The sequence below is a fragment of the Chaetodon auriga genome, chromosome 11, assembly GCF_051107435.1.
Source record: "Chaetodon auriga isolate fChaAug3 chromosome 11, fChaAug3.hap1, whole genome shotgun sequence".
Lineage (NCBI taxonomy): Eukaryota > Metazoa > Chordata > Actinopteri > Chaetodontiformes > Chaetodontidae > Chaetodon > Chaetodon auriga.
This window is the reverse complement of record NC_135084.1, coordinates 2,284,000-2,306,865: the sequence shown is the minus strand read 5'-3', so window position 1 is coordinate 2,306,865 and position 22,866 is coordinate 2,284,000. Positions and strand designations below refer to the sequence as shown.

The 22,866-nt window shown below is 40.8% G+C and overlaps 1 protein-coding gene across 1 annotated transcript; it reads left to right on the top strand.

The window, feature by feature from the left end:
* Nucleotides 1-299: 299 nt before the first annotated feature.
* Nucleotides 300-19,972, top strand: cyp17a1 (cytochrome P450, family 17, subfamily A, polypeptide 1). Its single transcript, XM_076742965.1, has 13 exons — nucleotides 300-614; nucleotides 709-847; nucleotides 1,823-2,058; nucleotides 2,581-2,667; nucleotides 3,665-3,883; nucleotides 4,515-4,684; nucleotides 4,822-4,925; nucleotides 5,385-5,611; nucleotides 8,057-8,076; nucleotides 12,718-12,727; nucleotides 12,961-13,048; nucleotides 15,139-15,765; nucleotides 19,794-19,972. Exons 1-13 carry the CDS (start codon nucleotides 300-302, stop codon nucleotides 19,970-19,972), a joined length of 2,421 nt encoding a protein of 806 aa, XP_076599080.1.
* The last annotated feature ends 2,894 nt before the right edge of the window (nucleotides 19,973-22,866 follow it).

The following is a 22,866-nucleotide window of genomic DNA, read 5'->3' as shown; positions in this document are numbered from 1 at the left end:
AACACTGTACATCAACACAGCTGTGTACTTTCCACCACTGCTGACCACACTTTCACAGTGTACCTGTTATGGGCATGTGTTTCGTCATGGTTTTTCTCCGAGAATTCAGTGAATCAAGTGTCATCTTATCTTGTTTGAATTGGCCCAGCCTTAACTATTCAGAGTCAAGGATTCGACATTGAAGGAGCTGCATAAAAGCGTGGCCCTGCAGCAGCTCATGGCCTTCTTCTGTAGCTCCTCTCTGTGATGCCTGGCATCTGCTGAACCACACTCCTCTGTCAGAGCCCTCTGCTACAGGTATGGCTTGGTTTCTGTGTCTGTGTGTGGTTTTGACTGTGGGCCTGGCTTTGTTTGCGCTGCAGTTGAAGCTCAGGATGTCTGCACATGGCCCTCAGGAGCCCCCCTGCCTCCCAGCACTACCCTTCATCGGCAGTCTGCTGAGTCTGCGAAGCCCACACGCTCCTCATGTGCTTTTCAAAGAACTGCAGCAGAAATACGGACAGACATACTCTCTGATGATGGGCTCCCACTGTGTTATCGTTGTCAACCAGCACACCCATGCAAAAGAAGTCCTGCTGAAGAAGGGAAAGATATTTGCAGGAAGACCCCGAACTGTGGGTGAACCTCTTCTTCACTGTCATCCTTTACGTCTTCATAGAAACAGTAGTCATTCATGTTTTTTCCATCCCTGTTCTGTGTGTGATGAAGGTAACTACAGATATTCTGACCAGAGATGGGAAAGACATCGCATTTGGAGACTACAGCCCTACATGGAGATTCCATAGGAAAATAGTCCATGGAGCCCTGTGCATGTTTGGAGAGGGCTCTGCCTCCATCGAGAAGATCAGTGAGTACAGTTCTCTCTATACTCTTCTCCTGCAATTCCTGCTACTTAACAAGAGGGTTATAAACTGTATGAACACTTTTAGGTTGCACTCCTGACACTGCTCTCTCTCCCCCCTCATGGTATTTAGCCACTCTGATAATTTTGGTTTATTTGTCCAGGTTCTGAGGTATCTGTCTCTGTTTGCTGCTTTTAAACCAAGGCAGTGGAGGTGAATGGAATAAAGTTCACACTGCTCAAAGCATTTCAAAAAACTCAGTATGCAGCGACGTCTTCCCAGAAACAAACAGTGCTCTGGATAATCAGACTTCACAGTGAACAGCTTCCATTAAAACCACTTTCTAACAAAGGTCCCAGTGAAAATGTTTCACAGGTGATTGGATTTTTTTTAACCTTATCTGCATTTTAAAATTGTACCTTACTGCATTATTTCATTACTTTGTGTGGTATTCTAGTTTACTGCCTTTTTTCCACAAGTATGCATGTCTGTTTGAGTAATATAAACAATAATAAACCAAAAACACTAAAGTTTAGAGTGGACATGAGTACAGTTCATTTGGCTGCTTTTCATTCTATTTTAATGTAACAAAAGCTTTCAAAAATAATGACATAAACTGAAAATAATGAGGTCAGAGTGTAAAATGCTTTGTGCTTTATCAATATGTTCTAACTTCCCTCCTCTGATGTAAACTTCACGCCATATATTATTTAATATTTAGTTCCATTAAAAAAAAAAGAGAGAGAGTGTGTTCATGGTAATGAAGGAACATGTCACCCAGTGCAGCAGTGTGGCCCATCGTTTTTAACAGAGCAATGGAGCTCTATGGCACAGAGGAATAAGATATATCAGGCTTTGATACACACAATACATAGCAAAAACAAGAAAAAAAAATTCAGTAACATTTTTTTAGAGAGCACTGTAAGTTATAAAGCACTGTAAACATGTCAGTAAGTGACAACGATCTGTGTCCTTCTCAGTCTGTGCAGAGGCTCAGTCTCTGTGCTCCGTCCTGTCTGAGGCAGCAGCTGCAGGACTGGCCCTGGATCTGTCTCCAGAGCTGACTCGGGCCGTCACCAATGTTATCTGTTCACTCTGCTTCAACTCCTCCTACCGCAGAGGAGACCCAGAGTTTGAGGCCATGCTGCACTACAGCCAGGGCATCGTGGACACTGTGGCAAAAGACAGCCTGGTGGACATCTTCCCCTGGTTACAGGTACGCATGAACACTGGGTTCAATGCGGTGCCTTGTTTCTTCACAGCAGTTGTTCTGATTTCAATTTATATTTAAAACTAATATGACCATTCTCAAATCTAGATTCAAACAAGAATAATGAATGAGTGAAGAAAGTGAGAATTACAATGTACTATTTTCAGAAATTATGTTAATCATTGACATTAAAATGGCTGCAAATGGACTGCATTTATGTTGCCCTTTTCTAGACATAATGACCATTCAAAGCGCTTCACAACGCAAGTCAGTCTTCACCCATTCACACACACATTCATATACTGGTGACAGAGGCTACCATGGTGCCACCTGCCCATTAGGAGTGATAACCATTCACACACACTAACACACTCAGGAGAAATTTGGGGTTCGGTATCTTGCCCAAAGACACGTCAACATGTAGACTGCAGGTACAGTGCAGCATACTACACTCCAGAAAATATAATACACTAATTCTATAACTTTCACACTGTATGTGAAAAACTGCCATCTGTCTCTTTGTCACAGGTTTTTCCCAATGCAGACCTGCGTCTTCTAAAGCAGTGTGTTTCAACCAGAGACAAACTTCTACAAAAGGAATATGATGAACACAAGGTACAGTGTTATTAACAAGATGTCCTCACGAATGAGGTGACGATGGTGAAGAGTGATGAAGGATGTTACACTATAGCTGGCAAGGGGCCACATACGCCCACAGTCTGCAACTGTAATCTCCTCAGAAGGGAATTTGTCACCAGTCATAGGGAAAGTGAATCTGGTACACTTTCAGTTCATTCAGATGAAGCCTGTGCAAGCTTCCTTCACATAACTCCAAAACCTGGATCTTAGTCAGTGTACAACAGCTTAGCTGAACATGCAAAATTACTTTTTATGTTGTGTAAATTTCAGGAAAGCATACAATTCAACAATTCTGGAGGATAAGGTTCCAATAAGAAAGCAGTATTCACTAGTTTTAACAGTTTTTCAAGGGAATCTACTCTAACTGCTGTATGCCATTACCTGGTCCCTTTATTAAGTACTCAAATAAATGAGTGTCAATAGAATCAGAACATTGTTGTGTTATTAATTCTAAAGTTTATAGTTGTTTCATAGGAAACTTCCTTGAAAAATCTTGCAAAAACATTTTAAAGCATTTGATTTCTTTAACATAAAGTGTTATCAGTAGTTTCGTTCAAATCAACAGTTTGAGACGGTATGCTAACAGACAGACAGACAGACAGACAGACAGACAGACGGGTGGAAACCAATCCTGGAGTTCTATCCAACTCTACTCAACAATCAAACAGCATTCCAGCCGTCATTTCTGAGGAGAACATTGGATAGGAAATATGTGATATTAATACACAGACAATATTGTCTGTGTATCGACATCATGATCGACCACCCAGTCAACCAATCGGGTCTGAACATGTTCATTCCTCTGCAGCCTACATGGTGGCTCCAAATAATAATAATTATTATTGTGATACACACATACTGACACACTAGGCAGTCATTTTAAGTTGCTCTATCTGCTAAATGCAAACTCCATGAAATAGAGTATACCATGTACTGTGTGTGTACTGTACATTGACATGCCTGCTCTCATCAGGCAGACTACAGTGACCACGTGCAGAGAGATCTGCTGGATGCTCTGCTGAGAGCCAAGCGCAGCGCTGAAAACAACAACACAGCAGAGATCAGCGGAGAGTCTGTGGACCTCAGTGACGATCACCTCCTCATGACTGTGGGAGACATCTTTGGAGCCGGTGTGGAAACCACCACCACCGTGCTCAAATGGGCCATCACGTATCTCATCCATCACCCGCAGGTTTCCTCCCTTATGCATTGCTTGTACCTGTTGTGCCTACATAGATTCCAGCTGTATCTTTTGGTCTAGTCCTCCACATGCTGCCTGAAAGTCTTCAAGCCTGAGGCTTTTCAATTAATAAATTTTTTTTGCCTACAGACATGTAACACGAGAAGTCAGCCTTAAGTGCCTTAAGCTGCATCCCTGTGGTGTTGAGTAGATGCTACTCTGACTATTGAAAGTAAAGGGGAAAGTAATTTTATTCCCACAATTTAGTTAATTACACTTCTTATTTGAGTCTTGGTTATGGTTTTGTTATGTGAGTCATTGTTCTATTTAAGAACTGACATGGTTGACATCAATACCGCTCTCTCTGCCTTATTATAGCGTAACACATATCCAAAACATGAAATTTTATTGCATGTCATACCTCTCTGTCTCCCCTGATTTACTGTTCACTGTCCAATAAAGGTTGAAGATACCAAAAAACATATTTCTAAATAAATGTGACATACATTCAATCCAAGGACTGAGAAAATTCAATTGTGGGTTTGTGGAATCTTGATAGATAAGACACATGTGCATTACATTATAGTGTAGTCTCAGTGCAGAATATGGATATTTCTCATTGTGTTTGTGTGTGTGTGTTTAGATGCAACAGCGTATCCAGGAGGAGCTGGACAGTAAGGTGGGGGCCGACCGGTTCCCTCAGCTCAGTGACAGAGGCAGTCTACCCTACCTGGAGGCGACCATCAGGGAGGTGTTACGGATCCGCCCTGTGGCCCCTCTGCTCATCCCTCATGTGGCCCTCAGTGATACCAGGTACAGTCAACACTGCCATGAGGCTCATTTAAGACCCTTCACTGTCATCCACCTCCGACAGGATGGAATGTTGTCAATGTCAATAAGAGAACGCTGTTTATGTAACCACCCTTCTCTGTCTCTGTGTTTCTCTGCAGCCTTGGGGACTTCATAGTCAGGAAAGGAGCTCGAGTCATCATCAATCTGTGGGCTCTGCACCATGATGAGAAGGAATGGAAAAATCCTGAGCTTTTTGACCCTGGTGAGAGGAAACTTCTGTCCAAAGTGTTGTATATTATCCTGGAAAATGATGCATCAGCCAGTAGGCCCTTTTCTCATGTCTGTGGGGAAAAAGATCTATCGTGGCCTTTGGCAGATAATTGAAGTCAGTTTATGAGATTATTTGAGCCAATCCTCCTCAGAAAAATGACTGTATAGATCAACATTGCAAGTAGGCTATTATGACCCATATTTATATTTACTGTTAGGTAGTGACCTCTAGTGGCCGTAGCAATTATTAAATACCCACCTGAGCCAATTTATTCTTGTGACATTAATGGTCTAAATGCAGTAGAAAACATATTCTGAGAATCCTGAGAAGTGTGTGACAAGCAGAATATAAGTGTCCACAGACTGATAGTCCGCCCTGACTGGACCCTGACTGTGAGGCTTGAAGTTTTGCTTGTGTGTTGATTGTGATTCCTGTGTTCTTCCTCCGCAGGTCGGTTCTTGAACAGTGAAGGCACAGGTCTGGTCATCCCATCGTCCAGCTACCTGCCGTTTGGTGCTGGAGTCAGGGTGTGTCTTGGAGAGGCCTTGGCCAAGATGGAGCTCTTTCTCTTCCTGTCCTGGACCCTACAGCGCTTCACCCTCTCTGTCCCACCAGGCCAACCCCTGCCCAGTCTGGAGGGCAAGTTTGGTGTGGTCCTCCAGCCGGCCGTGTACAAGGTGAACGCCCTGCCCAGACCAGGCTGGGAGAAGAAGTGCCAGGCATGCTGAGGCCATGTTCTTGACGGCAGCAACCCTCAGCTGTGTGCTGAGTCTGTGGAGCTTTTTCTTTTTCAGCCAAGCACACAGCATACAGGCAGATGATCAAGCATGCAACAGCAAACTGGACATATCAAACATCTCTTTGTATGCATTTATTATTATTTTATGACAATATAATGAAATCTCAACCAACAGTTTTGAACATTGTTTATAAATAAAAGTTTGGATTTGATATACAGTATTTGAACAAGTTCTCTCTGCTGCCATGAAATACTCCACTAAAGTATCTCAGAGTAGAGAAGGGGCAACATACCAATAGTTTTATATTGAATACAAAATACACTTGTTGGAATTTTTGTAGCTGCCAGAATCTTTGAGGTAAAGACTAAATTCACTTAGTCCTGCATTTAATAGATAATCAGCAGTGAGTAACTCTCCTTCCACAACAGGAAGGCAAGATATCTGTACCTAATTTAAAAATGTATTTATTACCATGGCCCTGTGATCAGGACAGTACACAGTTAGATGATAAAAGAGCCTGTTGCACCATGGGTACATTTGGAGAACCATATTGTCTCACCAGAGAAGAACCTCATCACTACTATAAACCAAGGGGACACAAAGTAGCTCATAGATCCCCACCGACAAAAACAGCTGATGCTCAAGATCTCACCAAACCTTTAGTCCTGTAGTTCCCTTTTTTTTAATTTGGATTTGCAATTCTTGTAACATCCTTTGGAATCAAACCATATCAGAACATCTTTTAATGTATTTAATAACCAAACCTTTTCATTTTCATTTTAATGATGAACAATGCAGATGTTCTTGATGGCGAATATGCAGTAACAGCAAGCAACATTGAAACAACACGCACCTTAACTGTTGGACTCCATTACAAGTAAAAGTCCTGAATTCAAAATTTACCGTCAATGAAAATACAGAAATATCATTAGAAAAATTGAATAACAAGCTGTGAAGGTAAGGAACAACATAAACAGTGTACAGTATTGTAATTTATAAGCTTAGAAGCTTTTATGTGCTTTTTTATGTAAAATCTGAATCTGAAAACAACTAGTATTAAACATATCTGTCAGATAAATGTAGTAAAGTGAGAAGAACAATATTTCCCTCTGAAATATAGTGCAGTAGAAGTATAAAGTAATACAATATAGAAATACTGAAGTAAAGCATAAGCATCTCAAACATTACTTCAGTAAATGTAGAATCAGAATCAGAATCAGAAAAAGCTTTATTGCCAAGTATGAATTTGCTTTGGTGTAGTTGGTGCTTGACACGTGCTAAAAATAAGCTATTAAAAAAGTACAAATATAACAATACAAATATATATATGCAAGTCTGTTTTTTCAGGAGCAAAGTCTGTTTTTCCAGAAACACAGTCTGTTTTTTCAGAAAGAAATCCAACCTGAAGAAAGAAATCCAAGCTGTACTTTGTTACTTTCCACCACTTTCTATCAAACTGGACCTGGAAGGTTCTGGGATTTCATGGGTTTTATGGGCATCTGCAACATGTTCTTAACCTAATGAAACAAAGTATTGTGAGAGCATCAACATGTGAACATTGATGGTGGTATATATTAGAAATACTCAAGTAAACACCTCAACATTGTATTTGAGTAAATGTACGTAGTTACAATCCACCACTGTATAATGGCTCACATGCTACGTTCAGGACAATGTGAATGTCCACAGCACTGATTCAGACAGACAAATCATCAGACTCACCGCTGTGCTGCAGTAAATTATACTTCAATATAAAAAGTATACTTAACTATAAACATTTAATTACAAATAAATCTAAAATATATATATATATACACACACACACACACACACACACACACACACACGTATATACATATATGTACGCATATATGCATATATGTGTGTGTATATATGTATGTATATATGTATATGTGTGTGTGTATATATATATATATATTTAGAATAATATAATATATATAATAATATATATATTATATATATGTATGTATGTATATATATACACACACACACACATACATATATGTGTGTGTGTGTGTGTGTGTGTGTGTACATATATATATATATATATATAAATTCGATTAATTCCAACTGCCTCTACTTTGCTACTTTTTCATTTGATGTTGACCCATCTATAAAACTTAACATTTCTCATATCATATTTGTGTCAAAGAAAAACTTCAAATAACTGAATTAGTGCTACAGAGATGAATGCTTCATTTATCAAGACAACAGCTAAACATGAAGGCTTCTTATTAAAATATGACCAAATACACGCATAAAACAGTAGAAATGAGAAATGAAGGACTGTTTCTAGTCAATAAAGGTCTGATTCTCTCTGTGAATCTGTCGTCTCACTTTTTGAACCCCAGAGCTCTCAAGTGTGAGACACAAACTGCTGTGTCAGGCTGCATTAGTTTTTGATATGATTTACTGGCAAATAAACCTCAATGAAATGTGAATGTGAGTGAAAGTGTCGCATCCTAGTACAGTAGATGGCGCTATACAGTTTTCACGTTTCACATTGGTATCTGCCATAACACACAAAGAAGACGAAGGAGGCAGTGTATCACACCGCTTGTGGATTTGTTTACATCTTTATGTGATTAAGACGTTCTTTTACACTAATGTCGATGAGGCTGTTTTATAACTTTGTAGTTTTTGTTTGCAGTCAGTGTTTTCATGTTGAACCACTCTCTACTTGTTTATATATTGAGTTATATTGTATTTTTATGATATCATTATATTATTATCTAATATGTGTTATACATTATAATACATATTATATAAATATATATTGATTTATACTAGTTACATTTTTAACAAACTGCTGTTTTTCTTGTTTATATGTTTTGTTAAATTTTAAAACAATTGTTGTATATATTTTGTGTTTGACTGTATGTTTAAATTGCTACTGCAACAGAATAACTTCCCAAATTGGGATCAATAAAGAAACAGTCTAAATTAAGTCTAAGTCTCTCTGCTTGTCCAATTTAAGTGCTGGAAACTCAGCACATTTACTCAAGTATATTTAAGCTCAACTTTAGGTACTTTTACTTTACCTCCATTGTATGCTTCTTTCTGCTTGTACCCTACATTTCAGGGAGGAATATTGTAGTTTTCACTCCACTTAGAGCTACATTTGTTTAAAACTTGACACTGTGCTTAATATCGTCATGCTACAATCAAAACAGGTCATTGGTTTATAAACTATGACATATTGTTACAGATTAAACCAACCAACAGTATACGAAAAAGTTCAAACCTGCTACAATATGAAATGGTGCCGACACATGAAGGCGTCAATGACAGTAAAGCGATAATGTCACAGTATGAAAGGGGACATTCTCCATAACAAGGAATTTTACTCTTGTTTCTGCAAATTAATTTTGCTGACGATTATTTTATTTTCGTTTTACATTGTTGTATTTATACTTTGATTGAAGTACTTATGACACCACTGCCTGACTCAGTCAAAATGAGAGTTACACAGTGAAATATGAAGACAGCCACATTGTCTCTGCAGGGCTGTATGAGAGGTGTCAGTTGAAGGCTGAGGGTGATGAAGCCTGGAGAGCCTGCATGTGCTGTACAACAGTGATGACTACATCGTGGTGGACAAGCACTGGGACAGATGTGGTACGAGAAACACACCATGCAGGCACAACTTTGGCAACACTTCCCTCAGCTGGCAGACCCTCGCACCTTCTATGGATTCAGGTCAGAAACACACCAGATAACCTCACACACATCACGCTCACCAAGAGTCATGGCCTCAAATCATTTTCTCTCTCCTCAACAGGTTCTCATCATGCAGACTTGCTCCTTTCAAAGACTCACATTACGACATAATTTTGCAGTATTATTATTGATGCATGAACCTGCAAGCAGCATTTTAATGTTGGAGCTGGTTCACTTGAAGCTAAATTTAACAACTTATATGTTGCTGAGGAGTTAAATTCATGTAAAATCCATATCTGTAAAGTAACAATATCTGCTGCATAAATGTTTTGAATTAAATGAGTTTAAAATATTCTATAATATATGATGTTACTCCCCATAAAAGTGTCAAGTGTCTAAAAAGCAGCTTTCTATCAATGTGTGTGACAGGAGTCCAGTAACCAGACAACCAGACAGTTTCTTCTGGAATAGATCAGGGACAGCTAACGGCGGGACAATCGTCTCTGCTCCTGAAAAAAAATTTCAGAGCAGAGGTCGACCGTGCTGTCGAGGAGATGGAGTGGGGAGAGGTGGTTTCCACTCTCGAGGTGGCTGTCTATGACCTGTTGGCCAACCCTCCACCTACTCCATCGACACCTCCTCCTGCTGTTCCTGTTGGGCTGGAACTCAACATCTCCCCTGAACCAGTAGAGGATCAGGGTCGAGGGTATGGTGGGTGTTTCCCCCCAGGAGCAGTTCCTCAGGTGGTTGAGCAGCAAAATCCATTCCTGGAAGTTCCCACCATGAACTATGGACCACCATTGTTCCCAAAAAACAACGTGCAGCCAGCTCACCTGTTCTACCATCAGGCTTATAGGCAAGGACAGGTAAGCTACTAAACATAGATGAGGTCATTAGGAGTAGATCAATACCTGTATTGATACACATACAGATACAGATGAAGCCCTAAAACACATTTGAATCTAAAACCTACAGTTCACAGGTGGACGTTACTTCACCTTAAAGGTGACCTCATCTTTTGTTCACAGTTGGAGCTCAATATTAATCAAATCAGGACTCATTCTATCTGCATGAATGCTTTAATAACTTGTTTAGTTTTTGGCGCTGTGGTCACATGACCTTCACATGAAAACACACTCCTGACCTCTGACCTCTGTGACCCTCAGCAGAGACATTCAGACATGTCATGGTTGTATACCTGCGCATGGCAGATTCTCCACGTGTGTTTTCCTCCACAGAGGTCACAGCGGCGGGGTATTCCAGGTAGGAGGTTCAACAAACTCTGAGTCTATCGCTTAACTCTGAGTTGACTAACTCTGAGATGGGAAACTCTGAGTATCCGGTTCCAGAGCAGCCGATCTGAATTAGTTCAATCAACTATGAGTATGTTCACCTTGAGTTACGCGCGTGCGCAACCGCTATAAAAAAAAGCCATCATAATGGAGCCCCAATACCATGACAACTGACAAAAAAAAGATCAAGTTATTTTACCCCCAGTAGAGTTGGAGGTCTTATTGCAGGCCTATGGGGAGTATGAGCACATATTTCGGCGTAAATGTAACACCGCTACAGCAGCGGAGAGAGAAACGACATGGGAGAAAAATGCTAACCGAGTCAACGCGTAAGTTTGAATGTACTATTCCATTGACTTAACATTTAACCGTACTTAAGATCGTTGCATACAGTTATGAATATAAGTAGGAATAAAATCTGATTTTCATTTAGGTGAAATCCAACAGGGGAGAAATGAACTTGGAAGCAGCTAAAAATAAAATCTAAAAACATCATTCAAAAAGGTAAGGCATATGTTGCTAGGCTATGATTGTACCTCACGTTGATTTGAATTTCATTTTTTTTAAATTTACTTAGGCTACTAAACAAAGTAAATGTTAATGTAGTGGCTTTCTGGAATACCCCTCTGCTCATTCAAACAGTTCTTAGTTTATAGCGAGGGGAAATCCTGACACCTGGTGGACAGATGACACCATTGCAGCTTGTCTCTCCAGAATCACGATGCACCAGTGATGAGGCTCCCTGACGGATTCACCCAAAACCTGCGCTGTGTTGGACAGCTGTAAGCAACACACACATCAATGCAAAGACACACACGAGTGAACACACAGACTGAGATCCAGTTTGCATCGTCACACACACTCTTTCAACTGTCTGATGCGTCTGTCTGGCTCTCTTCATCTGTGTAGGAATGGAGAGCTGCTGTATGAGCTCCCACAGGTTTTCCCTCCACCTGCCTTTGCTGCTGCTCCACCCAACACCTCCAACTCAAAGTAAGTTTGCTTTGGACAGTTTGGATCAAATTGGATGTTTCTCTTTTTTTCTGACTGGCTCTTGATCTGTGTGTGTGTGGTCACCATCAACAAGCCAGACTCATCATCAAATCACAGTCTTCTTATATTTAATTTCTATCAGCTGTTGTTTAATTTCAGCTGTCTGTTCTTTGTCTACCAAACATGTCTGCATGAATGTCTGTTAATGGCTTTAATTCAATAGCTTTAACCCGTTCCCACGCTCACACGCCACACCTTGAATTTCTCACGCAGAGAAATCACCAGGATAACGTCCACCAAGTTGCGCAGCTATTTTTTATAACAGTGGAACAGGTAGAGGAATTAGTCATGTGTCGTTCGCGAACCAAACGGCTCTTTGAAGTGAACGATCGGAGCCGGCTCCTGCCTGGAAGCAGGAGCGGGAGCCGCTTTGTTTTGTTTTGTTTTGTTTTTAGTTACTTTTTTCCGTTCAGGTCGCACGTGATTGGTCAACTACATGATGTGTGGTGGCTTCTGTGTGTACGTACTGAGCAGGAGAGGGAGGGACGGGGGTTACAGACACGGCGCACGCGCGCGCACACAAACACACATCTGCACTAAGAAATGCTGAATTGAATAAATATTTTCATTTGTACGAATTTATGTGTCATTTATCAAATCAGACCCCCGTCCCCACCCCCGCCGCCAAAATCTCATCCTGAACTAAGTTCAAAACTTGAGAGCCCTGGACCCCTTTGGCCGACCCATGAAACGAAGCCAAACTGTTCCACACTGTTTGAGAACTTTCCCTGATATTAATACAAAAAGCCAAAATACTTTTTGTCTCTGTCATTGACAGATATGCAAGATAATCATTGATGACTTGCCGGTGCTGTAATTTACTACTGTTGTGTTTCAGGCTGTTTGGTTTTGGCAAGAAATATTATAAAGACAAGGGGAGTCTGGGGCCGGGGGCCGGGGGTCTCAGTGTGGAAAGCTGCATTCACCGTGTGTGCCTGGAGCCTAGCGGTGTCTCTATAGTGAGCGGCTGTCACCATTTATCCACCTGTTTTGTTGGGGTGTGATTGGCACACAGAGCCCGCCCCCTGCACTTGTCCTTTTCTTGTACTTGATTCGATGCTGGGGTCTATGGAAATTCCCCCGCGCGACCCTTGGCTCGCGCCTGACCTGGCTTGTAAGCGGGAGAGCGCGCGAGTCGGCGGGCGGACGGACACTCGGCTGACCGCCGCTGTGAACGCAACACCGTGTCTGTACACCGCCGGCGACAGCTGCTTCCGCGGTGCTGCACCACCTACACTCCACACAAACTGCCGTGAAGAGGGTGACAACATGCCGCGGTCCTTTCTAGTAAAGAAACATCAGAGCATTAAGAAACCCAACCATGGAAGACTGAACTCGAAGACTGAGGGTAAGACTTTGAAGTGGCCACAACACTCTGCGGCTCATTTGGTTTGAAAAAGAAAACTGTAACGCTCAGAGGAAGAAGAGGAAGAAGGTACTACAGTAGAAGTGTAGGTTTGAGACACAGACACGTTACTTGAGTATTTCTGTTTTGACTTGGCTGTTACAAAATAGAACTATTCAGATAGCCTAAAACCCTCATTTCACTTTTCTGTGTGGAAGTTCTTGTTTTGTAGATTAAGATTTGATATTCATGGAAAGGTACCTTAGCATAGAAATTACATAGATATTGATATATTGGTGTCATATGGGCCTGTATACACAGCACTGCATTACACCTGCTAGCCTACATTAAACAAATACTATTTTAGGCTACGTATCAATACATCACTAAATGAACACACCAAGCCTCAGAATGAGTATTTGAATTTGATATTTAAGTGTATTTTACTGCTTGAAACTGTAAACGTGTGACTTTGATTTAACATGTAAGAACTTTTACTTTCCATCTATTGTTCCAGATGTTCAGTGGCTCACAATCATTAAAGATTATAGATTCCTAGAGATCAAAAACATCTGCGTTCTGGACAAAGTGCTTGAGGTTAGACGTTCAGGTTTCATTTTTTATATTCTGCTAAATGTTATAACCAGCACAACCTTTCAGAGTTAAGCACATCTATTTTTGTTTGTAGCTCTCTACAGGAAAATAAGGAAAGAGAAACAACAGATTTGCCTGGCCTCAAACCAAAGTGTAGTTTTATGTTTAGCAGGTGCAAAATCCGTTCTCAAAGTTAGAGCATTGTCCCAGGGTCCTTGAGAGAGCAGAAGGGCAGCATTAAGCAGCCTCTAGAGCCTATGTAGCGGCCTTCCAGGCTCCTCCTGACAAATCCCTACTTCAAACTTTGTATTTGTTCCAATACAGCCCTTAAAGCGAGCTTGGGCAGTCCCCCTCCCCAGCCCACTGGATTGATGAAGTTCCATTACCATCAGAATAGTGCCAAGAGAGAAGAGCTGGAACAAAGTCTGAAATCATATTCAGTTTAAAGGAAAATATACAGTCATATAAATTGTACATATTTGGACAACTGTATGAAGAATAGTTGGAGTTTTGGATCTTTTACATGAAGATTAGGATTAGAATTAAAGCCCCTGAAAAGTTAGGTTCAAATTTGAAGTTTTCTCTTTAACATTAAATATTCAAATCTGAAATTAAGACCTTTTTCCAACCTTAACGACAATGGAGAAGTGAACCCAAATTTACTATGCGACACATTAAAACATCAAAGGCAGTTGTCCGGGGTAAACTGATATCCCAGCACCAGAAAGTGACAGTTTACGAGCTGAGTGTAAGATCTTTAGAGAAGATTTGACTCAGGTACACTTAAATTCCTTTAACTGGACACTTGAGAAAATGTCAACATCTTCATGGAATGAAGCTGTCGTTTCTGTAATCCCAAAAGATGGGAAGAATAAAATGTGATGTGGCTCATATAGACCCATTTCAATTTAAAATCAGGATTACAAAATGCATGCATCCATCAAGTCCACGAGCCTAGACTCTTTTACTCCCGAACTACATAAATAAACTCAGAATCTGATACTAGTAAAAATAGTGACCAAACCAGCTTTGTCCAGGGTGGCCAAGCACAAGATAATATTAGACACTTCCTTCATATAATACAAAACATCAGGCAAAAAAGAATACTGCCAGTCCATCTAGATGTTCAAAAAGCATTTGACAGTGTTAGTTGTGAATATTTGTTTTCTCTGTACAGTTGAAATGTGCAGTCAAGTTGCTCTGTAACTGCAGGATACATAAATAAGCTACTGTTTGCTAGCAAGGTCACCATATCAATCAGCAGTGTCAGTGTTGTGTGAAAACAAGTGGCCAGAAAAATGTTATTGCCAGTTTAAGTGTAGTTGCTCTATCTGGCCAATATAAAGATGAGAAATGATCACAGCAAGCCATAACCACCAGTGGATCTCACAACTATAATAAGCCAAATGTGTGTGTGTGTGTGTGTGTGTGTGCGCACGCGCATGCGTGTGTGTCTGTGTCTGTGTGTATGTGTGTGCATGCACGCATGTATTCCACAGAGGCCCCCTGCAATACCCACGAAGATTCACAGCTGCACAGTGACATCCCCCCACACCATCATTATCCAGCCCCAAGCCCACGGCTACAGCAGAGAGCCCAGTCACTCTCCTCTTCCTCCTGTCCACTTTCTCTTAGAGCAGACCGATTGCATCTGCCATCTTCTCCAAACAACTCCCCTCTCTCCTTCTTCGGCCACTGTTCAGAGGCTTACAGTACAAGCCCTGCAGAAGTCTATCAACCAGCTGAATCCTGTACCGAAGTTAATCTGCAAATCCAGTGTGTCACAGGAGACCACAGGAGGAGAGACAGCCTCCTCCCTCCGTCCTTCCCTCTCCTGGCCCTCTTTCCAGCCATCCCTCCCAGCAGCAATAGGCAGGAGAGCTTCAAGTGTTTGGACTGTCATAAAGAGCACTTGAGCTTCTCGGGCCTGGCCAAACACAAGCAGCTCCAGTGTGAGTGGAGCAGTAAGAAGTTCTTCAATTGTAAATACTGTGAGAAGAAGTATGTCAGCTTGGGAGCACTCAAGATGCACATCAGGACACACACACTGCCCTGTGTGTGTAAACTCTGTGGCAAAGCATTCTCCAGACCCTGGCTGCTTCAGGGACATATACGAACACACACAGGTCAGTGAAACACTCACATTCACACACAAGGGTGTCTTCAGCACATTATAAAGTAAAAAAAAAAAAAAGAAAACTGTAATGGACACTTTTTTTTTACACATGAAGGTCAGTAAATGGCATTTTGTCCTCAGTGTCTCTGAAGGAGCTCAGTCAAATCTGTGGAAATAACACTGATTGTGGTGGCACCAGGGCTTGGACACTGCAAATTCAAACCAGAAAGCTATGTTATGAATTGCAGCTTGCTTGAATGACACATGCATTCACAAGCAAGAGGTCGAAGACTTAGATGCTCTTGGTTGTGTTGTGGGAAATGTAGTGTAACCCATGATGATACTGTAGTTAAGTGAGAGTATATTTGCAGCAATTTTCAACTAAAATTAATGTACGTTGATTACTGTGTTTTGCTCACTTACACTTACACTTCATTATATATAATAGCATTTTCTCTGGGGACTGGCAGCGAGGCAGCATTAATTAGTTTATCTATGTTTAATTTCAGAGGGAAGGGGCTCCCATAACGTAAAATACATTTACAGCAGTAGTGGAAAGTAACTATTCAAGTGCTCTACTGGAGCACAATTTCGAGATACTTATATTTCCATTTTCTACTTCTGCGGCTTTCTACTTATACGCCACTTTATTTCAGAGGCCAATATTGTACTTTTTACTCAACTAGATTTATTTGATAAGTTATGTTACTATGTTACAGGTTCAGAGTGATAATTTAATCCACATATAAATTATGAGTTAATTATGAGAATTATGAGTACTTTTACTGTTGGTGCTGTTAATTTGAAGTTAATACTTTGTACCTATACTGAAGTAAAATTCTGAATGCAGGGCCGTGACTTGTAACCAAGTGTATCTACATTTTGTTATTGTTGCGTTTACCTTTGCCATTACTCCTGTGCTACCTGGCACTGACACTAGTATAGCCTGATTTATTCCCGAAGCCTTGATTGTGGACCTTGTTTTCTAGTAAGTGACTGCTCCTTTTCCTGCCTAGCTAAGTTAGCACCAGGTTTGTTTTTAGCCTGGTTGCTATTACTAGCTGGTCTATGAAATGGCTTAACTTCATCATGGCTGTTTGTGGACACTACCTGCCAGCAGGTTACAAGATGATAACAGACGACTGAAGCAAGATTTTAAGGCAAAGGATGGGATAATCCCTAAACATCCCTCTGCATTGGGCTCCTGTAGCAGCAACATAGGTGCCAGCCCCTCTGTTGCACCCAACAATGTCACTCTTCCCCTCTTTGGGTCGTGGAGAGGTGCATGTGAGGAGTGCTTCACTCTCCTGTCGTGAATGTTGACCAGGGACCAGGTCTCCAGATGGAATGGACTGGAGCTGACATGCATTTGGGCTTCGCTCCAAACCGTGAATGGGAATCATTGTGGAGGGTTACTGGAGGAGGGGCGTCAGCAGTAGGACAGTGTGCAGTGACAGGCTGTGGAGGAGAGGGTTCTTCAGCATATTCAGCAGTAGGAAAGGAAGCAGTGGCATCCAGCACTTTGGGCAAAGGTTGTGTCAGTTTGTGTTGGACTGAAGAATATGGTGCTCATGATCTTCTTGGCTTCCTGGATCTGGTATAGCTTGGGTATTCGTACTTCTAACTGTGCTACTTTGTCAACCAGACAAGTGCAGTTCACATGCAGACTAGGAGGTAAGTGGGACCATTGACTGTAGAAGTGGTGGCTGGCAAGCAGAGATAAAAATGAGGTCACTACAGTGCTAAAAATGCATAAAGTTTTAAAAGTTCAGCAACTACTTATAGATGATAGCAGCTGCTAAGAGAGCCCACAGCAATGTTATGGCTTTGAGCGTCAGTAAGAGAGGTGATCAACAGAATGAACATCATGCAGCAGAACCTACCGACACAAGTCCAACAAGTGGACCAGCTGTGGTGATTAGACTTCAGTATGCACTCTACACCTGGTATCTTAAGTCCCCAGTGTTTAGTTAGATCTCAGTGCCGATGCTGGCCAAGTGCTGGCTTTGATAGTTGGGTTGTATTGTTAAAGATCCAGACATCTGCTGAGTAAAACCTTACACTGGGTTAAAATACAAACAAATTTGGTATTTGTCTATGAACCCTACAAGCATGTATACAGTTGCCAGTTTATTAGGTATACCAAGCTAAAAATACTGCTGATCTTATCATCACTGATCTAATGTGTGTCATGATGAATTAACCAAGGAACAACCTTGCTAGATACAAGTGAGCCATGTTATTTAGTTGCGCTAGCTAGATTCATTGTAATCCGGTGTGCTGATATGCTAGCAACTAAGTGCTGCTAACTTTAACAACAAATCTAAAACCAAAGATAAACTTTGCATGCCAACCGAATGACAACAACTGCAATTCATTTGAGGTAAGTGTAGGCCATCTAACATCTGGTTATGGTAGCTAGTTAAGTGTTGCTCATGTTAGCTAACTGCAATTAGAATCTATGTTAGCTAGCTATTATCTTAGAATAAACATTAGTTTCAGCTTACTAAGTAAAATAACGCTATTGACTAGCCTCTTAGGAGAGAGAGACAGAGACAGAGAGAGAGAGAGAAATAGTCACCCCACCACACTTCCATACTCTCCAGTTCCAACAGAAGTCTATGGAAGTGACACATCTCTCTTATTCAATGGCACTGGTTCAGATTCTTCCCTTTTTGTATCGAGAATGAGATCGGAATCAGATACCCGTTGAATTACTCTGAAGGTAAAGATACGCTAGATCCACTGACATATGTCAAGTCAATGGATCCTATTTATTTTTTCTGGGAAGCAGGAGGTCCAGTCATGTGGTGCATGATCGATACAGGACAGCGAGCTGATGGACCAGTCAGCATATGTGAATTTGCATAATCGCAACTTGTCCTGTACTATGTACTATGTATGTGTGTGTGTGTTTTGTTTTGTTTTTTTGAAATAGATAACAATGGAAATGTACAGTATAAGTGCAAGAGTAATAGCACAGTTGAATAACTGCTCAGATGAGTAATTCAATAATTACTGATGCAAGAGTTGAGTAATTGCAAAATAAACATAAATAAAGTAATTGCACAATGGTAATGGTGAATTGTCTGAAATGTAGAGTAGCTTACAATTTAACATATTTTGTCAAGTTTAGACAATTTTGTGCACGTGCACATTCTAAGCAGCAATGCTGCACATAAATGGTCAAAAATAGACAAATTATTAGTAATTATTATTACTACTAACAATAATAATTAATTGAAACAATCTAGATAGATCCTATTTGTCTGCAGTTGGTGGCTGTAACATGCCACATTTGGCTCTAATCTGCTGATAAAATACAAAGAAGAAAATGGCCAGCCAATTTAGTAGCTAATCTAGCTAGCCTCAGCATGCTAGTTACCAGTAGAGCCAGTAGCTGATCCAGTGGGTTCATGCATTCTGTGATTTTCTGAACTTGGCCTGTAAAAGCCAGTGCTTGTGAATTTAAGTCAGGAATTCAGTTTCATCTGTTTGTCCGAATGCACGCTCCCTCTTGATTATCCACTCGCTTTCTAACACTCTCTCTGTCTCTCTCTCTCTCTCTCTCTGTCTGTCTCTGTCTCTCTCTCTGTCGGTCTCTGCCTCTCTCTCTCTCTGTCTGTCTGTCTGTCTCTCTCTAACCCAACCAGTTGAGGCAGATGGCCGCTCAGCCAGAGCCTGGTTCTGCTTTTGGTTTCTGCCCGTTAAAGAAAGTTTTTCCTCACCACTGTCACCAAGTGCTTGCTCACGAGGGAATTGTTTGGTCTCTGTAGAGAAAGACATGATTATGTTAGTTCACTATAGCTGGGCAGACTCTAATCTGCATCCAATCCTGGTTGGATGGAGGGTCATGAAGGAGGGCTAGCTGATTCAAATAGACCCTGATGCAGTTTGACCCCTCTCACTGTGTTGGTCTGGATGAGGTGTTATTCTATTCTTGGAATATGGTTATGATTGGTCAAAGGGTTCATGGATTTCCAGAAACAGAAAACTACAACCTGATGAATGACATGAATCTCTGCGTTCCTTCTGCAGGAGAGAAACCATTCTCGTGCCTCCAGTGCAGCCGAGCTTTCGCTGATCGATCCAACCTGCGAGCTCACCTCCAAACCCATTCTGAGGTGAAAAGGTACCAGTGCACAAGCTGCTTCAGGACCTTCTCCAGGATTTCACTGTTAGCCAAGCACCAAGAGGCAGGCTGCCCTCTGTCCTGACAGCAAACTTCAACCTGCTCCAAGATACTCTGTAAAGTCCCACTGTTTGCCAAATAACAGCATCTTTGAGATCCCAAAAGACCAGCAAGGGTCTTCGCATAACTTGGTGTATAGATCATTAAACCTCATACCCAAGCAGTGGAAAAAACAATGTCATGTGATGACACTGATTTGACAACAGCCTTTTTTTTCCCCCTCAAACAAATGCACATTTACACAAGACACTTGACAGAATTCTTTAGAAGCACTTGTAACTTCCTGTCAGATACCACATGCTTTGTTACCCAAGTCTATATGTCTACAAACCAACATGTATTTTTATGAAGTATTTACAATTTACAGCTGAGTCAGCAACAGCCACAAATGTATGTTGATGTTTCATTGGCCCCCATGGTGTGGTGAAATCATTGTCCTATCATTGATTCTCCAGTATAGGCTTTGATGAATAGTTAGGTGTCAGATTTTAGCTGTTGATATCATCCCCACAATAGTAATACTGATGTGTTGTAAATGATCAAGCTGTGCTTTAAATATAGACCTCACAGTAACTATTTCTGTTCCTTAATTCATTTGATAGAGTGGTGACTGCAGTGAGCAGAGACTTTGCAGTGGACATGTCTTTCTTCCGTTGGTGTTACTGAAAGGAGATTACTGTGTGTTTTCAACTTGTGTCACATTGTCCTCACTCTCAACAATCTCCACCTTCATCAGAAACCTTTAGGGGATAGCAACCCAATTATAGTTCTCGATGTACCCTCTCTGTAGCTGCCTTAGTCCTGATATGCAGTTTGATACAGCATGTTTGATGGGGTGCATATTAGGTACAGTGTAGACTATGACATCTGACCGGGAGTCACTTGTCACGCAAGGTCATGTTGTCCTCGGAAACATACTAATTTGGTGGCCCATCACATCCAAAATGTAGTGCACCAAGGCCACAACCAATGGTGATATCAAAAGTGATAATTACATATTATGAAGACAAAACAGTATCCAGTCAACAATCAGGAGTCAGTAAACAGTACTGAGTTCATTAATACAGAATGTTTGACTTTTCCACAAAATGCTGGCTGATTAGATGTTGATGTGACCAACTCATTTTAATTGTTGTATATGTTTTAGTGATAAAGTCTATAGATGGGCTAAGGGTGATCAGATAATCTGAACAAGTTTCAACACCCATGCAACTCGTAGCATTTGAATCTGAGCTCATAAGAGCGTCACAAAAATGACTTCAAACACATTTAAACATTAAACACACTGATGAGAACCTTCTGAATCCGAGACGACTCGTCTCCTCGTCACTTCAAACACTGCAGACCCACAGCGGCTGACAGAAAGAGGAGGTCATATGATACAGAGGAATATCAGCTTTTTGTAGGGGAAGAAATGTTAATGTTACTTATGAAAGGGAGTTATTAGTAACACCATCAAACACATCATGGTTAGGAAAGTAGATGAAAAACACGCACACAAAGATAACCATTTACTGCATACTGCCATTATTAGCTGAGTGCAATTAACTGAGAATTAGCCTGATCAGCAACCCTCAGTAATCAATTCAAACACACATTATTTATTAGTCTGTAAACCTTTAATCGAGCCAATAACTAACAACAGTCAGTGAATATCAGACAACCTTATCACACTGGAGCAGTTATCCAGTGTTGTCCGTGGTGGTGACAAAATGTTAAAAATATACATACACTATTTCAACTAAATTATATATATATATTATAATATTACACTAACCTTCCTTTAAGAAACATGAAAAATCAACAATTCCTTATGAGTCCACAGAAACACATTACTCTAGAAACACAAGACAGAAGGCAGGTGATTTGACAACACCTGAGAAGCTTATTATGCATATGTGATGGGGGAGGGGGCCGCAATACTATCTGAGTCTCGTATCTTGCTTTAGCTATTATGTGTTAGTGTAATATTTGATGTTATTTTCTTTATCGTTGAAAAGAAGTAATTGTTTTTTTGTGTTTTTGAATCAGCTCACAGGCTGAATCAAAACTGGCTGGAGGTTCCCCACCCCTGATCAAGATGACTATTATGACGGAAAATGCAATGTCCTCCAGTGACACTTGGCCCTGACCAGGCAGTGACAATGGCTGTGACTTTCAGGGTCAGTGTGGCTGTTTTCTGTCTGGACTAAAGGTACTTTGGGAACTATGAGCAAAACAAAAAAATGAACATGCCCTCTAAATCCCAGTGTATTGGTAGAAATGTCATAAAATATTCATAGTTATGTTTCCATTAGTGTATAATCACCTGAAAATAAGACTACTTGTGTTATACCTTAGAATGAGCCCTTTATGTCTGCAGTGGGAGTGCGTCCTCTTCCACAAAGTCCTCCATGTCGCACTGCCATATTTGTACAGAACTCAAGAAAGTACAAACCAAACACTGGCTCAAAACAGGGTCTTTAGCATTTTTCATGGCCACCGAAAGGGAGGGTGAGGCAGGGGGTGTTCAGTTAATTGCAACCTGCAACCTTACTGCTAGATGTCACTAAATCCTCCATTGGACCTTTAAGATAGTACTGAATAACATCAAGATTACAATATATATCATGAAGTTGTTTTGTTTCTGCATAAAACTACATTTTGTCTGAAATGATCTTAAATTGACTGAGTGACTAAAACTTTAGAAGTACTGGAAAAACCTTTTATATGCTCTGTTAAAACACTGTTTTGTTATGTATATTTCTCTATCACAAATGCTTGATAAAACCCTGACCTTTTTATCTACTCGTTTAACTTTGTGACAACATGAGGGAACAAATGAAATGCTGGTGTTAGTAAGGTCATAGACAGGAAGTTATCTTCATACTGGAATTGACAAATCCAAACTTCTTTTCATTGGAAACAAATACAGGTCCA

Bases quoted from the DNA above. Each gene is read 5' to 3' on its own strand.
- cyp17a1 (XM_076742965.1), top strand. From the start codon at position 300: ATGGCTTGGTTTCTGTGTCTGTGTGTGGTTTTGACTGTGGGCCTGGCT. The intron at 5,612-8,056 runs GTGAACGCCCTG...AGAGCTCTCAAG, and splicing joins TCCAGCCGGCCGTGTACAAG to TGTGAGACACAAACTGCTGT. The intron at 13,049-15,138 runs GTAAGACTTTGA...TGTATTCCACAG, and splicing joins ACTGAACTCGAAGACTGAGG to AGGCCCCCTGCAATACCCAC.